Source organism: Lemur catta, chromosome X, assembly GCF_020740605.2.
Source record: "Lemur catta isolate mLemCat1 chromosome X, mLemCat1.pri, whole genome shotgun sequence".
Taxonomy (NCBI): Eukaryota; Metazoa; Chordata; class Mammalia; order Primates; family Lemuridae; genus Lemur; species Lemur catta.
The window spans coordinates 65,775,328-65,798,507 of NC_059155.1; the positions used below are offsets into that span (position 1 = coordinate 65,775,328).

Sequence of the window (23,180 nt, forward strand, 5' to 3'; positions counted from 1 at the left end):
ATGAGATGAGGACAGACTGGCAGGTAAGAAAGGTATAGGCCAGAAATGAAAGGTAACACTTCAGAGAATTTTAACTGTGCAGAAAAGAGAGGTGGTAAACCATTGAGGAGAAAGTAGGGTGGGTCAAGTGTTATTTACTTTTTACAAAAGGAGCTGCTTGAATATATTTAGTATAAAATATCTAGTAGAAAAAGAAGAGGTCGAAGGTACAGGCACAAGAAAATGTCATTTATAGCAGGGGTTGGCCCATCAGCTGTATTTGTAAATAAAGTTTTATTAGAACACAGCTGTGCCCATTCATTTGCTTGTTGTCTGTGGCTGCTTACCCACTAGACTGGCAGAGTTGAGTAGCTACTACAGAGCCTGTGCAACCTGGGAAGAGGCACATTGAGCACCAGGGCACAGACCTGAAGGACATGCTCACTCTGCATGCCTGAGCAGAAGCACCTCATAATTTCGCATCCCAGGCATTCTAAGCCCCATCTGTGCCCACAGAACCTAAAATATTCACTATGTGGCCCTTTACAGAAAACAATTGCTGAGCCCTGATTTATTCTCTAAGAGCATTAGGATAATTATTTTGTGGTCTTGGTTGCAGTACACTGTTATTCATGGCTTAAAGTTATCAGTAGTTGTAGGGCAGGTGGGGGAGCCTGGGAACTAGGGTGAGGCAGTGAGGCTGGCAGCTGTAGTCACGCCACCACGGCACACAAAGGTGGGGGCACAGGTACAGCAGGTGTGAAGAGTGGAAGGCTTCACACTTGCTGGTTGCTCTTCTGCTGAAGCAGAGGCTGAATCATTTGCCTGCAGGGAGGTGCTGCTGAGAAGATCTGAGGTTGCAGGCAAATGGACTGGGTGGAATTGGTTATTGAAAAGAGTAGCAGGGCTGAATCAACCAGAGAAACGAAATGGGGCTGCTGGTGAGTGTTAAGGGCCTGGCCGAGGTTGGTGAGCATGACATGTAGTGGTGTCAGTCCCTCCCAGGCAAAGATGCACTCTGGCAGTCATCCAGATGCAGCCACTGAGGGGCAGATAGTGGGAGCATCTGGATTGGAGTGTTGGAGAACTCTAATTTGGAGGGAAGCAAAGACTGATGGGCAGAAGCTAACAGAGTGGACAAACGTGGCAGAGTTGGTGCAAGGGTGGGACCGTAACAGGATGAACTGACAGAGCTTGCCAGAAGGATGGGAGTTGTGGTCAGTGCAGAAGCCTGATTCCAGAGATGGATGATTTCTGATGAGGAAAGGCCCTGGATGGCACCAAGAGATTGGGTGACAAAGATGGTATGCAGGAAAAGGTAAGAGGAGGAGGAGAAAGTCAAGGAAATGTGAGGATAGAGTCTGATGGGTCATTTAGGTGGACATCCATGTCACCTAGGATGATGGTAGATTGGGGGTCTGACTGTGAGCCAAAGTCAATGACAGTGGAAGAGTACAATGAGCAGAGGATGAGAGGAGCCTGGCAGTAGCAGATTTCTGCCACAAAATGGGAGGGTAGAGGTCTGCAAGTAGCCATAGGGAGCAAAAAGGATGAGTGACACTTCCTGACCTGAAGGTTCATGAACAGGGAGAATAGACAGTGACTACTAATGAGGACAACGGGGAAGCCTCTCCTTGGTGAACATGACACCCATCGTTGCCGGCCCCAGCACTGTGAGTCTGGGGTAATTTCCTTGTTGTTTGAAAAACCCATTATCAACTTTGTTAGCTTCTGTCAACACCAAGAGTCTTGAGGCTCCTTTTACCCGTAACAGAAGAACAACACTTCATTTACACATAAAGGTGGGCTTTGCTCTACAGACTTGAGATGAGTCCTCAATTTCACAATAGCCATATTTTTGAGAAGAAATAATAATCAGGAATCCTTCCTAGAATTTCACATATACGAATAGGCACTGCAACACAGTTTAGAGCAAAGAGAGGCCTCCTTTCCAAAGTTTTTAAGAGTCCTCAGGGAAAGCAACACAAAGCTAGAGAGACTACAACATCAGAGCTCTACCATTGAAGGAATAAACTCAACCAGAAAAGAAAACCTATTAGACAGAAATAAATATCTGTTATGGGTGGCTACATCTCTTGAATGGGAATAAAAAAGAAATAAAAATTGGGGAAGAATGACTTCATGTATTTCACTTGTTTAATTTGTATTCAATTATTCCAGTTTACAAGTAGAGTGGCAGACTTTTAGATATTAAAAATGACAAGTTCCAAAGAAAACAATTTTTCTTCTTTTTGTTCCAGAGATGTAAGAATTATCTAAACAAGTCTGGTTGGTTTTCCTTACATGGGAAAAATGGCTGGGAAAGGACTCAATAGTGCCCATCTTATAGTAAATACCTGTTAAGGAGCGAGCCTACCTGTGCAGACACGTGTCACTTGCTCCATTTATCAATGTTCTTTTTGCTCTTATTATCTCCCTTCATTTCTGTTATTTCATGTAGCTGTCAGTCTTGTCAGATTTCCTCAACCTTTTTGAATTTGATTATTTCCACAGACAAGACGGCACTGATTTATATAATAAATCCTCAGGGTGCACAACAAGTGGTCTGGTACTATCCTTTTTGGTCCCTAATTTTGCTAGTAGCTCTATGGCCTTTTATCAGTAGTGAGTATTGTATCTCACTACACTGTCCACATTGAATCACTTGAAGGAGAAATGCCTAATTTTTTTATTACTATATGTCACCTAGTTTGTTGATAGAGAGTGGCAAGCATCATCTGAAAATCCCAAAATGCTGAAGTTTTGATTTTTTACTTCAAAACAAATCACATGTTTTGATAAAACTAGAGGTACAGGCTTTTCAAGTAGCATTTATGCTTTTAATGTAGACTTGGCCACTAGCACAGTGATGTTAAAAATGTTGCCACAGATCAAGGAGGAAAACCTTTTAAAGCCTCTTTCCACCTGATTTAATGTTAGCTTTTTTCTTTCAAATAAGAAACAGCCTTAGAATTATTTTCCCTTGATCATTCTGGCTTCATCCATAGGGCTTATGAAAATAATGAAGAGTCTAGACTCTAATTTGCTGCTGCTAGGAGACCTAATTTGAAGTCTAAAAGGAATAATGAATTTGATTAAATTATTAGTGCTTTTCAGCATGAATCTAGAATATCACCAATAAAATGCCTGGCCCTAAGGATCCAAGGTAATGTATATAAGCGGATTTACTATAGAGATCCAGAAAGCAACTATATGTACATTTCCAAATAAAGCCATAGATTTATGCATTATCCCCCTTCCTCTAAATTGTCCTTCCTGGAGGATTTAACAAATCGTATTCTGAGGCTCCCACCAGATATCTTTTGGTCGGGTCCACTCTGCATGTTACCAGCAGAATGGCTTGAGTGTAGATCATCAGGGTGACAGCCCCAACCCAGCTGGCTGGAGATAAGGCGTGGAGCAAGGAACACAATGAAAACAGAGAAAACTTCTTCCCAATCAGTTCCCAAGCTGCCCCTCTCAGGTTATCACTTCACATGCTGACTCTTATTTGGGAACCTCAAAGCATATTTACTGAACTGAATTTCAGCCTTCACTTCATGCATCTCTATTACAATACATGATAGTCACTGTGTTATAATTATTTGCATGTCTGACTCTCCACTCCCTCCCTCCACCCCACATTCTGAACCACTGAAGAGTAAGGACTGGACCTTTTATAAGTTTAATGCCCCCCGCCCCCATTGCATAGCTTGTCATGGCATGTAGCAGGTATTCAATAAATGCCTGTTGAATGAATGTATGAATGCAGTCTCCTCACGCCTTCTAGGCTTTGAAGGCTTCTGAGATATATAAATCAAAGACTAAGATGTTGTAAAATTGTGTATTCATGAAGATAAAACACTATTTACACTCTGTCAAAAATGTCACACTTCTCTGTAAAGTTATTTCCTTTAAAACAGACTTGAGGCAAGCGGAGAAAAACTAGAAACCTAGACATCTAAGATGCATTTATACATACTAGCTTTCTTTATTGAAATTGAAACTTTGGCCATTGTGATAAACATAAAAGTCACCTCTGTATTTTGATGATGAGTCAATTCTTCAGAAAAGAATCTTATGTCTGAAAGATGACTGAGAGTCTTCACTGGTCCAGGCAGTCTCTGAAAGCTAATGTGTGTTTTTTCATTCCAGAATTTATCCCACAGGCATTTGGAATGCCCTTATCCCAAGTCATTGCGAATGACCGGGCCTATAAACTCAAACAGGACTTGCAGAGGGATGAGCAAAAGGATGCATCCGATTTTGTGGCTTCCCTCCTCCCATTTGGAAGCAAAAGACAAAACAAAGAACTCTCAAGCAGTAACTCATCTCTCAGCTCAACCTCAGAAACACCAAATGAGTCAACATCCCCGAACACCCCGGAACCAGCTCCTAGGGCCAGGAGGAGGGTGAGTTGGCCAGTATTTTCTCTGACACCAATGCTAGGAAAACTGAAGATGTATAAGGTTGTTCTTTGAGTTTTTGTTCAGATGAAAACTGGTTATGTAGTTTGTGTTCAAATATCTGTCAATGACCCCATTTAGGGAAAATTTACACTAGGCATGTGGCACCTGGCATACCCTCAGACCTTTCCCTGACTGCTCTCAAAGCTGTTGGGTATCCCTCCTTTGTTACCTCTGTACCTCATGATAGCCTAAACATTCTACAGTATCGCCAATGATCCTGGTCTCTTATGGTCTGTTGTGTGGCCAGACTCTCCTGCTAGCTTGTGAGGCTCCAGGGTGGGCCCAGTGTTCTTGCTAATTTCTTTCCCACCGGTCTGAGAACATGACTGGCCAAAATGCATTGGCTGCAGGTCTTCATACACAATGAGATTTTTCCTTATCAATGGAGCATTTATTTTTCTTAAACCCACAGAATCCTATATATATCCTCTTTCAAATCAATACTGTAACAATATGGTATCAATTGTTACATGAGTACTAAGTTCTAGGCACTGGGCTATTTGGTTTTTCAAATTTCAAACCTGGAAAGCTGAGTTTTCAGGCAAACTGAATGGTGATTGGCTGAATCAGTTAATAAACATCTCTTAAACTTCCTAGGTCACTGGGAGACCTTCTCTCCCTTTTCTCTCACCTGGAGGCCCTAATTTGCCACCGCCAGCCATTGAAGACTGCCTTATCTAAAACCCCAGACACTTCCCACTTAAAACTCACATTTCTCAATCAGCCCCCAACATTCAGGACTTCTCCAAGGTAGAGGGGGACTTCAGCCACTTCTATTTTTTGCAGTATTAATTATATCTTAAAATGAAAAAATGATGAAATTATAGAATACTGGAATTTGCATGATGAAATTGTTTTTTGAGTTCTGTCATTGTTTCTCAGACTCTGTATAAATTCTTATGACAATAACACCAAAACTCTAAATTTGAGCTTTCTGGAAATCTAGAGCTTGGGCAATGGGGTCCCAAAATGCTCTCTCCTCTGTCCAGGCCCTGCTAGGGCACCAGTAGCCAACTTCTTCCTGTACCTTCATCAAGGATGGGTAGCTATAGCTAACACAGTTGGTGCCTGGCTCCCTTTCCCTGAGCCCTTCCCATTCCTAGCATGCGAGCTCACCTTCCACCTGCCAACACCTCATCTCTTTGCTGAGGGCTTTCTCTGATGGCCAGAGGCACCTGGCCCATGCAGATAGATGGCAGGCTGTAAGTACTCAGGAGATAACCTTAACTCCCTGCCCCTAGCAGAGGCCGCTCTCGTAATCAATGATTCTTGAGACTTGGTGTATAAATACCCCTGCTCCCTCACTCCTTAGTAGGGCTGGCTCTGAGGTGCATGATCTGCACTGTCTCCTAGAGCTCCCTGGAGAACTTGAGCTCCAGTTGCCCACGGTAGTAATAGGCTTGATGATGTTCCCTTCGTCTGCTGCCTTCCCTTCTTTGTCTCATTTCCCCACTCTCCTACAGGTGTTTCCTAGGACCATTTCCCTAATAACACACTTTGTGAAGCTTCTGGGAGAAACTAAACTAAGACCATCTTATGAAATCCTCCTATTTTAAAAATCTATTTCCTAGAGTCATAGTTGAGTTTTTTATTCACAAGACTTCTCTGACTACCTCACTTATTATGTGATTTTTTGTTTGTTTGTTTGTTTGTTTGTTTCAAGAAATAAAATGGTTGGGCCAAAATACTTTAATTATATGTTTTCCATCTCTTGTCTTCCATTTGGAAAATTTTGCCTATTGTTGAAATTGTAACTGCCATTACCTTGGCCTATGTTGTGGAGGTTTCCTAACTCTTTCAAAAAGGCATTTATTTTGTTTCTTTTAATACCGGCAGCACAACTAATGAAATCAAGGCAGCATTATTTCAAGTATGATAAATAGTCACGAGTAGGAGTCTGTACTAGCCAGCACGTTGGGGGAGCTGTTTAGCCTGTCTGTCTGTACTCTTTGTTCACGGCTGTGCGTCATGTGCAGGGTGCCATGTCAGTGGATTCCATCACCGATCTTGATGACAATCAGTCTCGACTACTAGAAGCTTTACAGCTTTCCTTGCCTGCTGAGGCTCAAAATAAAAAAGAAAAAGCCAGAGATAAGAAACTCAGTCTGAATCCCATTTACAGACAAGTCCCCAGACTGGTGGACAGCTGCTGTCAGCATCTAGAAAAACATGGTAAGTAGACTTATCCGTCAGTGATCAAGTACTAAAGACTTTCATTTATTCAAGCATAATTCATTTAAGCACCCAGTTTCAATTCTGTGTTCATTTGATCAGGCTCCGGACCAAAACTTCCTTTGTGAAGGAAGTGTACAGATGTGAGAGTTTGCTTAAGAGATTACCAGGTTAAACAATATTGTGGGGGAAAAATCAACTTGATGGTATTCAGACTGCTCAGCCCCCAACAGTCCTCAGAAGTGGCCCTGGAAACCAAGCAATTTAGGGAAAGATGGGGTCTGTTGGGCTGCATCTGTCCTCAGGACCCCTTTCAAACAGAGCAGAGCCATTTTTATCTTTTATACATTGAGGTTACTCACAAGTTTTCCTTTGAAAAATAAGAGTCCAGATTCCTTAAAAAAAACAAGAAGATTTGGAAATTGTTGCTTAAAATGAACAGAAAATATATCCTTTTTGACAAAAGGTTTACATATTGCTGTTTGCATTTTTGTGGAAGATGTCCACTTCAAATTTCTCCACAGTCACTCTTTTCCAGTTAATATGTTGACTTAAAAATGATACACAATTCTTTTAAAAGTTTTCTTAAATTTAGACTTTGGGCTCATTAAACTTCCATTTCCATAATCTAAATTTGTTTGTGTTATCATGCATTTTAAGGACATGAGGAAAGTTTCTTAATTACTTTTTTACTATGAAAATAATATGCTTCACTGTAGTACAAAAAAAGTAAACAGGAAAGAAAATTCATAGACTACCATGCTACCATGCAGACATAATAACTATTGCTAACATTCTCATCTATTTTCTTCTAATCAAAATGGGACTTTATAAAAAAATTAAGGATGTATCTAAATTTCTTAATCACTTTAATAGATATGGAAATCACTGGATAACATGGGTGACAATAAAATTAATGTATTAAAATCTTATTTGTTTATATAAAATTTTAAGTGTAGGTTCTTTTATTTTCTTCACCTTATGTTTCGCATGCCTCCTCTCTATATATGTGTTTATATATACACACACACATATATCCAAATACAGTCATGTGATACAGTCAATGTGATGCATAGCAACATTTCAGTCAACAGCAGACCACATATATGACTGTGGTCATATAAAATTAGAATACTGTATTTTTACTGTGTTTAGAAACACAAATACCATTGCGTTACAGTTTCCTACAGTATTCATTACAGGAATATGCTATACAGGCGCATAGCCTAGGAGTGATGGGCTATCCCATATAGCTTAGGCGTATAGTAGGCTGTAGCATATAGGTGTGACTATACTACACTGGCAAAATTGCCCAATGACACATTTCTCAGAACATATCCCTGTTTTTAAGTGATGCATGACTCTATGTATGTGTGTGTGTGTGTGTGTGTGTGTGTGTGTGTGTGTGTGTGCATTTGATTATCTTCCTATCTCCTTGGAAAATAAACTGGAAGTCAAAGAAAATGTCTCAGTTATTTTGAATTTCCAATGTTTATTATCATGGTTAACACAATGTAGATATTCAATAAATGTTATTTGAACAGAATTATTTTTTAAAAAATAGCTTAGCAACTAAGGAATTCAATACTGTGAATATGTAAATTCAGCCTAAATTTCACTGTGAGGTAGAAAAAGAGACACATACTTTTAGAATTATAATTTTCCTCTATGAATATTATAGAGAGCGAACTGGAAGCATTATAAAGAATTATAGCAAAAAAAATTGTACCTTAGTCACACAAAAATCTAGTGCCAGGTTGAGTAACTGCTTTTGTGAAAGAAAAATTGGTATGTCTTTTTGTTTTCTTGAAAATAAATTGTCATGAATTACAGTTTGTAAAATAGCATTTCCTTTAAGTATATTCAAAAACAGGGCAATTCACTTTCTTTTTTGGAATCATTAACATATAGTTTAGGGACTAAAGGCAGGAAGATAACCTGCTTGGCCTTCCAAGCACTGATTCCATTCCAGGTTTCCATAGTATTTCAACCAAGTGGCTCCAGAAAATTAAGAGACATGTTCAAACTCAAACAGATATTGACCTTGGTCACTTTAAATCAATGAAGAAAGAGCAAACTTCAAAAACATTTTTTCATAAGATTTTATTTGCCTGTTTTTGAAATGGGTAGCAGAGGGCTTGAGTCACTTTAGCCTTATAAGCATTTGTCAAAGGTGTTTTCACCCTCTCCAAATTTGGTCTTAGACAATTAGATTGGGCCCATCTATATTCATGTACACAACCCTTCCTCACTTATTTTTTACCCAAATGCTTTCTGTACTACTAGATCAGAATTCCTTTAGCTTCCTCAATTTTTCAGAAGCACATATTTCCAAAAACACAGACAAGAATATAGTAGGGAATCAAACTATATTATATTTATGATATTTAGGCTGATTTTCGGGTGAGACCTACTGTTCAGTGTGCCTGCCCCGTTTCCTGAAGTCTTAAGCCTGAGATTTGGGGGTTTCTGAAGGAAAGGAGAGAAAGGTAAACACATCAATTTCTGGTACAGGACACAGAAAAATCATATATCGTTGCCAGATCTATGCCTTTTTTGATGCACACCTGTTTTTATCAGTGACTATCTTGTCACGTTTACTGAATGCCTCGACTGTATCTTCCCTTTGAGGAAGGGGCTATATGCCTGTGTCAGAAGAAAGCACCGGCCATCTAAAGATTGCCGTTTGCTCTACCCTCAAAAAGAAATTTAATTAAATTTTTAAAAAACTTAAAACATTATGACCAATTGAGATACATAGAAATTACAGCAATTAATCACCACCTAGTTACTAATTAGATTTTTAAATCACAATCATTGTTACTGAGGGAAAATTACTTATAATTGAGGAAATAATGTCACAGCAATGAGTATTTCTGAACACCCTGGAGTATTTCAGCCAAATGAATAGTCCCACCTGTGTAGAAAATGCTTTTATGTGCTATCTCACTTCTAAAGAAATTTCAACCATTCAGAAACCATCTGAGAATAAAAAATGTAGCCAAAATTAAAATTACTAAGACCTACTATTATATTAAAGTTTTGTATTTTGCATGTAAGAGACCCATTCAGTTCATTCAGGGCCTATTTCTCTCTATATAATGGTAACTGCCATATATTATTCTAAGTATTTTATATGCATTAATTGAATCATTGCACAACTTTTGATGTGGGTACTAATTATGATCATTTTGCAGATGAAGAAATATAATTCTGTATTTTATTCTAAATAGCTTGATTATCCTGTTTACAATCTCCCAGAGAGGTAGAAGCAATAAATGAGGTTGGGAGTTGGCTTCAGTTATGAGGCGGACAAACTGATGGCAGTAACAAGGAGGGTTCTGAAATCCTTTGAAAATAGATGCAGAGTAGCATTCCCCTAAGAGAGTAAAACACCACTATGTGCTTATGTGAGTCAGCAATAACCAGCCTCTCTCCATGATTCTTCCAAATTATTCTGGAAGTTCAGGATAACACTTAAGAGATACAGAATCAATAGATGAGGTATTTATGGCTGTTATCTTTTCTAACTAAAAAACCCTGGAAAACCAACTTAAAAAGTCATACTTAATACATAATATGGCAAGACCATTAAATAAATATACAAAAGGTATCCATTTCCAACATAAGAGCAATACTCAGTTATGTATCATCATAATGAAATAACTTATTTATATTAATATAAAAATACCCAGAATATCTTCAATGATAAGAAACTAACTTCTATGAAGAAAACTGCAAAGCTCTACCACTAGGTATAAAACACAACTTAAACAAATCAAGATGTTTACTTTGTTTCTGGATGGAAAGAAATAATTTTAAACGTTAAAAGATTTAAATTCTTTCCAATTTAATTATATATTGTACTAGTCAGAACTCTTTCAGTGGCAGGAGAGAGGAACTCAGATAAAACTAGATTAACCAATATGCCCTAGTCCCCCAAAAACCGAACAACAACATCCTTATTTATATACTGGGAATCTAATCCAGATTCAGGCATAGCTGAATCCAGGATTCAGGTGAGGCCATGAGCCCTGTCTCTCTGCTTGCTGAGACGAGCTCTCTTCCTTCATATGGCTTCAAATGGCCATTAGCGCCTCCAATATGGCATCACTCTCATAACCGATTATGCCAAATGAAGAGAAAATGAGCCACCAATGAAAGAATAAATGTAGACAGTGCTCATCAATGGCAATGATTAATGGCTGCCATAGAAACAAGAGCCATTCAGACATTCTGTGCCCTCTGAGGGAAGTACACAATACCTCTTATGAAGTATTCTCTCTCCTCCCCCAAAATCACACCTGAATCAGAGAAATCTCTGGCTCTAACTCACTCTTTACAGGAAATAAAGATCAGAGAAGAAATGCGTAAATGACACCATGGAGTGTCCAAATCCAGACGGTGGGGAGATCTGTAGTGGGAAATCATTGCAATTTCTTCATCAAACCAATTATAAGGAAAAAATTAAACAGAGACGGAGAAACATAGATTAGGAGACTAAAAGGTACATGGACCATATCACAGTTTGTGAACCTTATGTGGCTGTTAACTGTAAATTTCATGCTATTAGGGAACTATTGTTGAAATCTCTAACACGTGGTAGTGATATTGCTTGTGTTTTTTAAGAGATCTACTATTTTAGAACTGGGTCTCTCAACCTCGGCACTACTGACATTTTGCACATGTTAACATGGTGTATTCTCTCATCTGGGACATGATCCTAAGAAAATCAATCAGAGATGTGAACAAAGGCGTGTGTGCAGAGTTGTTCACAGTAGGGTCATTTATAACAGTAAAACAAACATGTATATTTTCGGGGAACCTGTACATCATTCAAGGGGGAATATGGAGTAAATTGTGGCCCATTCACACAATAGAAAAGTTTGCGTCCATTTTATGTGACATTTACAAGGAATTTTTACTGGCATAAAAATTCTTGTGGCATAATATTGAGGGAAGGCAGTAGCATTCTCTCTCTCTCTCTTTCTCTCTCAACTATGTTAAAAAATATATATTCATGGAGAAAAGACTAGATAGAAATAAACTGAAATACTGAGTGATTATTTCTGCATCAGGTGTTTTTTAAATTATGTTATTTTTACATTTTTCTGCATTTTCTAGATTTTAAGAAGTAAATTTTAATTATGACCAAGCAAGAAGTATCTATTTTTAAAATTGATAAATAGATAAAATCTGTATAAAATTCATGTTTAGGTAATTATTCTGAATAATGAAGAAAATGTTAGCATTATTTTCTCTCATAGGGAGAAGGTGTAGAAATATATAGTATCACGTGGAAAATTTTTTACCTGAAGCATTTCACATAAAATGATTGTGGTGCTTAAAGGGCTGACCTTTAAGTATCTGGAAAAATATAAATGGTGTGGGATGAAAGAAGCATTGCTGTATGCTGTGAAGTTACTATCACTCTGCATGCTACGGCACAGTGCTGGCATTCTGCTCTCTATTTTGATTTCCTACAGAGTCGAAAGCCATAAAACAGGACTGTTGATTTTGTTTGCTTATTTGCAGGCCTCCAGACAGTGGGGATATTCCGAGTTGGAAGCTCAAAAAAGAGAGTGAGACAAGTAAGTGAAAAGTAAAAATTATATTGTATGTTTCACTTGACTTTCATTTGAATTACCTTGTGCAAAGTTCAAGTGTATGCAAATTCCCTTTTGAATATCATTTTTTAACCCTCCAACCAATTATAGTAAGCTCAGAAAGGTTGTTATAGAGTTAGGATCAAACACTTGAAAGCAAATATCTGGATGTGCCCATGCTATGGACAGGCAAACAAAACTAGTTATAAACATGTCATTGAAATGGCAAAAGCAGGAGATTCAGTGAATGCCTGATTAGTAAGTGATAGAATACAGAAAATAGTTGTATAGCAACCATTTTTACTACAATGTGATATGAAAAATGCCATTAACATTCTCTTCACATAAGATGCTATGTTTTATAGCTTTGCTTTCTCAAAAATATATAATTCTTGTTAAGTTTCCATGGATCCCCAATTCATATTTCACGTAGGGACTGTACCCCTTGGTCTGTTCAGCACTGTGCAACATTCCTGCAACAGAAGTTTGAGATTAGACCTTCAGGAATAGGTCCCTGAGATGAGGCAGATATCTGTGTTTGTGATGGCTTCATAAAAAGTAAACCATCCTTTGAGAAAATAATTCATTTGTTAGGAAAAGAAAATTAAAATGTTATTTTCCATCTGTTGGTTCCAACAGAAGGAAATAAGGAACACAGCAACTCAAAAATGAAGTCAAATGAAAATAAACTGTAGTTGGATAAAGCTGAAGAAATGATATTTGTTCATATTATTGAAAGTAACTGAAATAAGTGCCTCCTCATATATCTTTTTTGTCAAGATAAAAAGGTCTTTCAAAAGAAGTATGTTTTCTGACTGATTTGTTGGTTTTTATTCTTAAGAGGCACACAAGAGACTATTGAACAACATTTAATGTTTCACAGCAGGACTTGCAGGAAGGTAGTACAGTGACATTTCTTAGACCTCTCACCTGTGCAGAATTGCAGAATATTTTCACAAACGTTACCTCATTTAATCCGCCCACCAGCTGTGAGAGTAGCCCCTTTAACCCACTTCTATTGAGGCTTAGAGAGATTAAGAAACTTAATTCAAGATCACACAAAATTAACCAGTCACTGTTAACTTCAGAGGCCAAGCTCTTTGTATGGTCCATCCTTTCTGCATGTGTGTGTGCTCAGAAAAGAAACATGGTGTGTTTGAAAGATAACAAATTGGAGCCGATGGAAGGCTTCTTAGTTCTGGCTGCCTAATGCATGCTGATGGCGAGTTAATCTGGAATCAACGAGCAGTTCAGGACACTGATGGGTATTCTCATCAGGTAGACAGGTGGCCAAGTGCTAGAAATTATTCATCAATTATATGTAGATCCATCAAAGAGAAAGCCTTTGCATGGAGATTTATTTAAGGATTACCCAATAAAAATATAATTAGTGTTTACTTAGAATTAGCTTTCAAGCGTGAAATATGCCCTAACTTATTCACCATTTTATTTTGTTATATCACCTCTTAGCACCCTATACTTTTTCTTCAGAACACTAGTCACAGTATTAAGAACTCGTCATTTATGGGTTTATTACTTGCTTATCTCCTTGTCCCTCTACCAGTCTGAGAGATGGAGGAGAGTAGGAATTTTACCTCTTTATTCACTATGTATTTTGGGGCCCTGTAACAAGGCCTGGTACACAGGAAATACACAGTAAATCTTTGTTGAATGAAATGGATGGATGAATGATTGAACAAATGAACTCTTAGAGAAGTTCATTGCATAGCATAGATTCATGAAGTTACATAATTATTTTTACAGTGGAGAATATGCATAAGAGAAGTTGAGCTATCAGAAATAAAAGTAGAATGCGGAGTTATTACTCCTTTCTTCTTGCTATTTTGTTTTCTTGTTGCTGTAAATGCTTACTAATAGACCTAGTATGATTAAGGCAGGGAATCCTTCTAGTAATTGTTAATAAGGCTACTGCACATATCTAAGACAGCTTTTATTTAGTTATTGTCAACTTTTAAGGCTTAGTCACATATATCTTATCAGGATTTTTAATTTTATTGTTTGCAAAAAAATCTCTTTGGCCTTCTTGTTGAGTACCTCAGTAAATTATCAACATTCAATATGGCAGGATTGGTGACATGCAGAACTGCTGCATAATAGACTAACTTCTCCTTCCCACATTTATAGTTGACCTAAATTCTCTTCTACCTCTTAGCTCTTCCTCCCAACCTTCTGGTTGCTGTTATAGAGCCCTTCTGTTTACATCATTATCAGTAAATTCACAGATAGTTTTATTTAATAATGCATCTAATATATATTCATAGCTGGGCTGTGTAGATTCTTCAGATCAAGGCTACATGTTGTTTACTTCTCCTTCTTGGGGTCTGTGCAGACTTAATTCCAGATGCTGTGTGTCGCAGCACTTCTTTTGCTGAACACCACACGTTGAGGTATGGTGTTACATGGCTGCCACTTAAACCATTATTTTTCCAGTTGCGTGAGGAATTTGACCGTGGGATTGATGTCTCTCTGGAGGAGGAACACAGTGTTCATGACGTGGCAGCCTTGCTGAAGGAGTTCCTGAGGGACATGCCGGACCCCCTTCTCACCAGGGAGCTGTACACAGCTTTCATCAACACTCTCTGTGCGTAATACAGCCATTTGTGGGAAAGTGGCCCTAGAATACCGGATGTCCAACTCACTCATCAAAACCTTGTGCATGGGTTTCCCGATAACTATTTTGGTTCTTATTTATCAGTCTCTAATGAGTGGGCTATTTGGGGAATTTTCTGAGATTTACCCCAGGGAGAATTGTCAAGAAGAAAATTGCAATAAAACAAATAGAAATAGCCAAGAAGAATTTGGGATTCTTTCAAATGACTCCAGGACAGTAGAAAGTGCTATAAATTGATGTTTTGGAGTACCGACAAGAGTTCATATTGCGTCTGCACCTAAAAACAAGTTCATGTTTCTGGTATGAGGAAGTAGGGAGCCACAGGAACACAGACTGAGAAAAGGGGGCAGGCAGCATTGCAGGGGAAGCAGGATGGCACAGCCTAGTGCCAGGACTTTCAACATAGCTGCTTCTGGGCTATAGGTACAGATCCCATGAAGGGGAAAGGGCAGGGGGAGGGATGAGCCAGAGCTGGTTCAGGCTCTATATGTTTCTTCCTCCAGTGCTACAATTCAAATATGGTCACAAACTGGGTCCAGTGGCTCACACCTGTAATCCCAACACTTTGGGAGGGCCCAGGCAAGAGGATTGCTTAAGCCCAGGACTAAAAAAAAAAAAAAAATAGGATCACAACGGAGAAAGAAGACATTGTCTTTAGGCAGTGTTTTGGTTGTTGCCAACAGAAGAGAGCCTTAAATCTGTTATAAACTCAATTTCAGAACATTCACCAATTCTCAGCCATGGTAAGTAAATAGTTACCAACAATGAAAGACTGGAATTTGTAAAGTAGGTGATGAGTAAAGCCAGGGAAAGAAGGGAGAAGAAAGTAAGGGAAACTGAGTTGCCTTTTTCACCTGGAATATACTGGTTTTTCTAGATGTTACACTTCATCAGGTCTAATTTTTCTTTATATCTTTCATAGAACCTCGTTTCTAAATTACTAAAGCAATGGGTGAATGGGTGAAGGCATGAAATGGGACTTGCCTTGATAACCCTTTTCTTAAGACAGTTGAGAGGAGGCCTTCCCTCTGTTCCTGAATGGTGCAAGCTCTCCTTTTACTTACTCAGAGCCTTCTTTTTGCCTTGCTTAGTGTTGGAGCCGGAGGAACAGCTGGGCACCTTGCAGCTCCTCATCTATCTTCTACCTCCCTGCAACTGCGACACCCTCCACCGCCTCCTGCAGTTCCTCTCTATCGTGGCCAGGCATGCCGATGACAACGTCAGCAAAGATGGGCAAGAGGTATGACCCCTTTGCTGCCATAGATGCTGTGACTCGTCCTTTCTCCCACTTTAGAAGGGCATACCACCAATATTGCCAAACATTTTTACCTGGCAGAAGTGACGCCTCACCTTCCCTGATCTATCTATGTAGGGCCTTCTCTGGAGACACAATTCCCAAGAGTGTGGGGGTTGTTAGCCTCCTTGTATAGTTCAAGGATGCTTCTGAATGAGGCTGTCATTTTCCATAACCATGACTAAAGGCCCTGGATTTCCATTTGTGAGAAGATAAACAATGAGCTACAGGGGTGCTTGCAACCATACAAAAGTGGAGTAAAGGGGGTGGGAGGAGATAGCTGTCCTGGTAATTGATTTTATCTGTTTCTTTAACTTGGAGCCCAAATATGATGTCACCTCTTTATTCTTCCAGTTTGTCCCTGGATCTTCCATCTGCACTATTAGCAAGAAGTTTAGTATCTCCTTTTTGAGTGATTATTTCCTTCCTTAAACCCTCCCCCCAAAATAAGAATTTGCTCAGTGCAATGGAGGGTCAGTCTTGTTTCCAAACCAGGTGTAGAGGGAACTAGAAGATCTGATCTGCTGACTGTTGCCATTGTGTCTCTGTGTCCCATTGCTATCAACCACTGAAAGCAGGTTCTGCATAGTCCCTCCAACAATTTAGAGATGCTCTAGTTGGACCTGGTCCCCACTCGGGCTCAGTGAAACCCTCTGCAAATCTGAGGGCTTAGGCTCTGGTTTTCTTTGGTCACACTTATATACTTCAAGCTGTTTTGTAGTTCCACCCTTGGACAAAGGAGATGCTGGCTTCAATTTTAAGTGACCTACTAGCAAGCAACCTTAATCTTCACCTTAACAAGAGACCTATTTCCCTCTTTGATACCATGCAGTCGTATTTCTCCCTAACCTTAGATTCCCCAGGAGGTCTCAGACTGTTTCGAACATTAACATGTATGATAAAGCAACAAGAAGGGGCCAGAGGCATTCCAAACTTAACCACAGGAACTTTTACTTAGATCCTTGTTAAGCAGAACTCAGCTATTGTGGATTCAGTTCTATGTTTGTCAAATTTCTTTCCCAAAGGACATGGTCATATGTAGTTTTTTTCATTCTAATCCAGAAAGGCAATTGTGCATTTCTCCTCCTCCTCTTCCCTATGGATGTGAGAATGGAACTTTCCTGAGTTGGCCATTTATCTCTATAGTCATTACAATTAGTGAAACTCCTGCTAGCCTCAAGTTTCATAATATGGCACTGACACCCTATTTCAGCATACACAGCTCTTCGATGGTTATACTATAATTCTCATAATTGTTAAGTAGTTATATCACCTCTCTGGATGTCAGCCTTTATTGACTGCACATTTAACAGAAGCTGTAGGCTTGTCTGCCTAATTGCTGGGTAAAGGCAGAGCCCTGTGTTCAATTGCTTCTCTGACATTTCTTAAGTACTATGTGAGAAAGAGAAAGTTGGGTCTCAGGTGATTAAGAAGGCTTTGAAGAAAGTGAAAAGTTGAGTCCCATCAAATCCACTATTGCTCTTTTAGAATCATTTTCAGACATTCTTTCAGTCCAAATGCTGAACAGGACTTCATTGCCTATGCCAAAAAGAAAAAAATATTCCTGGATAGGTGTAAATGAAGTTTAGCATGTTGGAATACTAGCTCCCATGTATGTCTCTCCTGCCATGTGCTGGCGTTCTGCCAGGGGCTACATATAGAAGTAACTTGCCCAGCATCCCACAGGGAGCCTCCACGTAGGATTGTACAAGTAGCACATTTGTGCATTTCACAACTCTGGAGGAGAAGCCATGTACCCCATAATCACTGTAGATTTGCAAAGTTATTAGTACAGCATCCCAGAAGATGATAGTAAAAGATCTTGAGGAAGGACCTTCTTTTTCTAATTCACACAACGTCATTATATTGGCTAGTGGTTGGGTTGGTTCCCTGAATATTGAACTCCCAGTTGTGTATCAAACCTGAGTCAGTCTAAACTATTGAGAAAAGAAATATATACAGAATAGGAATTAGAAGAAAAAAACTCTATGGGGGGCGGTCTAGTTCAGGATTTCTTAACCTCTGGACAATTGATATTTGGAGATAGGTAATTCTTTGTTGTAGGGGCTGCCCTGTGCACTGTAGTATGTTTAACAGCATCCCTGACCTCTACCTGCTAGCTGCCAGGAGCAGCATACCGCCTCTCCTCCAAGTTGTGTCAACCAAAAATATCTCCAAAATTGCCAAGTCTGCCACCAGGGGTGAAAGCACTTGGTAGCTTTATAGCTCACTGACCACGTGTTATTGGAGAAATCTATTAACTCTCCTAAACCTGGGTTTCCTCATCTGAACTTAGGGAATAAAAATTCTGCAACTGGCACCGCACAGTGGTTGAGAGGCCTAGTTTACTATAAGGAATATGAAAACATCCTGGTAACAGTGAAGTTGTACAAGGAAGCAAGGGATCACAAGGATTTCTGGACACTCAACCTAAACCTTGCACAAAAATGAAGGACTAACAGCCAAAGATTAAAGCATCAGGGGGAGTAAAAGGAGAGCATTGCTTATGTGAAATGGTTAGCAGTGACAGGAGAGCAAGCAGACAGCGCAGCCACCTTGGACTGGAGTAAAGGCTTCAGAGCAGTGAAGTACTGAGGGGGACGATGGGAAATGTGGCTGTGTTCCTAGAGTGCTGAATGCCTCTGCGAGGGGCAGGTAGGCGGCTAATTCTTTTAAGCCGTGAGTCTTTGAAATGATTTGGCTAACAGGTGATATAACTTGTGCTGTGGGTTGGTTCGAGACAGAGGGAGAGTGAGTTAGGAAGCTTTTGTAACAATGGTAATATGGACAGCAGCAAATGCTTTCATGTACGTATGGCCTTGGTATTTGAATTATGCACGAGTTCTGAACTCCTGTGTTCCTCTAAACCCAGGACTGTTGTTCAGGGATTTTCTAATGACTGTTCTTAGGATGCTGTAGCATCTAGGAGGTGGAGAAAGTGAGGACACAAGGCAAATGTAGAATTAGGGAATGCAAGTGCAGAGTCACTGCAGACATTCAGAGAAGTGATGAACGTGGGCCAGAAAAGTTAGGAATGGCTCCGTGGAGGGGACTGAATTTAAGATACACATCAAAGGATATGTAGGGATTGGGTAAATGGACCACATAAGCATGGCATAGGGATGGAAATTCGCTAACCCCCTTCTGGTAGAAGTTGAGGGTAGAAGGAGGGAATCAAGAGAGAGGTTCTTTATTACTTTTCTAGTTGGTTTGGCATGAGCAGGTAGAGAATATAGAATGGGCAGACCAGGGCAAGGCTAAAAATCAAATTGTAACATATATGGTAAAGAAACAAGCATTTTTCAACTTCTTTTGCCTATTTGTTAGTTTGTGTTATCTATTTGTTTTTTTATGGATTGCAACATGGAAGAAAACAGAAGCATATTATCAAGAAGCTTGAAGGCTCACGCAGGCTCTGCCAGCACCTTGCTTCATGACCTTGTCTTTATGAAAGAAAACAGTTGGAAAGGGGAAAGGTGTTAGCTTCCTTATCTATAAAGTGACCATTATATTTCCTCTGTAATAGGTGCTTAAAATTCAATGCATCATTAACTGATGGGATCTTAAAGACGTCTAAAAGAAGGGGATGAGAAAAATTGTTGATTAGTCAATCAGTGCTTTTTTGGGGAAAAATAGCGGTAATTTATTGAATTGTGGTGATTTGCGATCTTGCATTTGTTTTGTTTTCTTCCATTTCGTTTAGTCTGCTATTTGTTTTGCTCCTTAGGGAAAAGAGAAATTCACAAATGTAAGAAACATTTCATTCTTCTAAAAAGAATATAGCAGGAACAAAATTGAAGCCTCCTGAGCAGTGGTTTTTCAGAGAGTCCAAGACCCCCTGACATTGCATGGAAAATGTGGTGTGACTATGCACCTGCTTGGTGAGAATGGCCATAGCTGGCGCTGAGTGCTCAAAGGGCTTATAAGGCAAAAAAGAACTTAGGAGCCACCAATGTAGGGCCGTGATCACTGATCTTTGAGGGAGTACATGCGTCCAGGAAATGGTATGCTGGCTTTGGAACGTTAGCCTCAACCTCTCCCATCCCTGTTTTAAAGCTCATTTTCCCGATTCCCCATGCCATGACAGGGTCTGCTGAGCTAGAGGGAGCAGGAGCAGGTGCACCAACGTGATGAAGAGAATAGGGCTGCCCGGAGCGGAGCCGCTGTCTTCACTTCTTGCTGCACCACCTCCTGGCTCCAGGCTCTGGGCATCACTTCCCTTGTCTACAGAATAAGGACAACAGCAGCAGCTTCTTTGTAAGCTTATAGTGAGAAAGAGTTGAAATGGCTGGTAGAAAGCCCCTAGCTCAGTGTCTGTACATATTAGACTTTTAATAAATGTGAGCTATTCATATGATGCTTAGAAATGATCTAGAATGCTTATTTAGTGAAGATAAAACTTGTCCTTGAATTGGCTGGTTAATTAAAAAATGAAGTAATGGCCAAGGCATGAGTGTACATCATATTACATAGACACAGCCATGTAGTGTATATATAAATATATGCTGAAACATGAGAAGCAAAGGTGGAAGGTGCCTGGAAGCAAGTCTACTTTCCAATTTAAAAAACAGCAAAACAATAAAACAAAACAAAGCCAAAACACGTTAACAAGCACTAGCAGCATGGTCTGCAGCTGGAATCTAAGTGCAATTTTACAGATGGATTGTATTGCATTCCCAGAATAGCAACAGGAGAAGGAGAGAGCGGAAACAGAGATCCGGACTGTCCTTGTACAAAACATTCTTTTAAAAGAAAACAAAATATTCTATTTGTTAATGTTTAAAAAGAGAAAGAGAAGATCCTAGCATCACTTTAAAGGGGGAAGAGGAAGTACTCCAAATGCCTGAGTTCTAAAGGGAGGAATCTGAAAATGACACATTTTTGATTTAGTCCTTAACCACGAATTTCCAGGAAAAGAAATGAAAAATAAAACCAAAATTTGTCAAGTTTTTTTTCAATGAAATAAAACAAAGAAAAATAATTGAATGGTCCTACAAAAAGGGCACTTTCTTTCAAATTCCCAGTGTTTACCACATGAAATCATTTCCCTTGGTGGCCAATTATTCACCTGAAAACAGCCTCACCTTCTAAAGATAAAACAACTCCTGTGCCACGCTGGGGTTGCAGGGCAGGGCAGCCACCAGCTCAGGGCTCCACAGGACAAGGGTGGGAATCTGGGATGCTGGGTACTTTGTCTCAGCTATTCATCAGGACTCCTGAATTCTATTCTGGGCACCCAGGTGCTTCTCAAAGGCTGTATAGATGTTCCCAGGCAAAAGGACCCCACCAAGCAGCCACAGTACCCACACTTAGCCCAAACAAGAGAAATAAAAATTCATGCAGACCAGTGATTTTTAACCAGGGGCAATTTTGCCCCAAAAGGGACATGTGACCATGTTTGGAGACAATTTTGGTTGTCACAGCTGTATTTGGGAGGATGCTCCTGGCATCTAGTGGATTAAGGCCAGGGGTGCTGTTCAACATCCTTCAGTGTACAGGACAGCCCCCACGGCAAAGAATGATCTGGCCCCAAATGTCATCAGTGCCAAGGTAGAGAAACCCTAGCCTAGAGAAACTTATCCAGACATTCCCTCCCATCTGAGAAACAAACAAAAAGAATTCCCAAACCTTTAAAAATGTTCACATTCCTTATTACAATAATTCAACTTGTAGGAATTAACTCCTAAGACAGTGCTCCGCCAAGGTCACAAAATGTCTTTTCAAAGATTTATTTTGTGCCATTGCTTATAATAACAGAAAACTAAAGACAACATAAGTGTCCATCGGTTGGCTGTGATTAAAGCAAATCATGGTCTATTTGTGTGATGGAATACTAGGGGCCCATAAGGATTAGAAACAGGATTTTTGTGAAATGTAAAGATTAATGTAATGTATTCCTAAGAGACAATAAGCAAGTTACAAAAACATGTGGAGTATGATCCCAGTTTGAAAAAAGAAAATAACATAGGTATATTTGTATATATGTTCATATGAATGGCTGGTTCCTGGAAGTGGTGGAATTATGGACTTTTTTTCTTTATGCTTACCTGTACTTTATAATTATTCATGTATTTAACATGAGTAAGTTTATGTTCAAGCTAAACAAAATCGTTCCCTTTCTTCACTCTGTACTCCCCTTTAGCTCCTCCCATCTTTCTTCTTCCTCCTCTATAAGACTTTTGGAAGGAAGTGTCTTGCAGTCACTCTTTCCACTTTTGCAAGTGCAGCTCACTCCTGCCACACCACTGAAATGGCTCTTGGCTAGGACATCAGGACCGTCAGAGAGTCCAGTCTGGAGGGAAGGGTCATATCGGGGTGAACCTCTGCTAGTTTATCACTCACTTGGAACTCCCATCATTTCTTCTTGGACACAAGCTTTTTTCATTCTCTTCACTTCTCACCCATTCTTGGCCTTCTTCATCAGCTGCTCCTTGAGGGTGTTTTGAGGGTGTTAGAGTCTCAGGAACCCCTTCTCAGCTCTCCCTGTTCCTCACTTGCTCTCCTTCCATTTTATTTGTTTGTTTAAATATGGACTCTTCACCCTCAGGGTTATCCCCTTCATTCGTCTCCCTCAATAACTTTGGGAACTGCTATTCATCCCTACTTTTTTGGTCATAGTTCAGATGCTAGATGCTGTCACCTAGACTGTTGCCATGTGTCCCAGGTGGTCCCCTTCCTTGCATCCAGCATCCCCTAGTCTGTAGACCTGTGTAGATTCCTCTTCCTAAAATGCAAGTCCCATCTCCCTTCTGCTCTGTTCAGAATCTTCTTGGCCTTAGATCACTATCTGAACTCCTTGATCTGACACACAAAGGCCCTCTCACCTAGCCCTTGCCTGCCTTTTCTGCAGAAGCCCCTGGTACACTGAGCTTCCTCGGGCTCCTTAACTTATTTTACATGTTTCTGTCTCTACATATAGTGTTTTCTCCACTGTGAAATTGCTCCCTGCCCAAGACCCTCTGCTTTTCAGCTTGGCAAACTCTATTATTCCTTCCAGATTGTGTGCAAATACTGCCACCCCTGTGGTA

The 23,180-nt window shown here is 39.8% G+C and overlaps 1 protein-coding gene across 3 annotated transcripts in view; it reads left to right on the plus strand.

The window, feature by feature from the left end:
- Positions 1-23,180, plus strand: part of ARHGAP6 (Rho GTPase activating protein 6) — a 470,040-nt gene that overhangs the window by 414,612 nt on the left and 32,248 nt on the right. For all 3 annotated transcript variants that reach the window (XM_045538565.1, XM_045538567.1, XM_045538568.1), the window contains exons 4-8: positions 4,135-4,391; positions 6,425-6,620; positions 12,156-12,211; positions 14,678-14,828; positions 15,950-16,098. In XM_045538565.1, the coding sequence (XP_045394521.1) occupies positions 4,135-4,391; positions 6,425-6,620; positions 12,156-12,211; positions 14,678-14,828; positions 15,950-16,098 (809 nt within the window). The remainder of the gene's footprint in view (positions 1-4,134; positions 4,392-6,424; positions 6,621-12,155; positions 12,212-14,677; positions 14,829-15,949; positions 16,099-23,180) is intronic.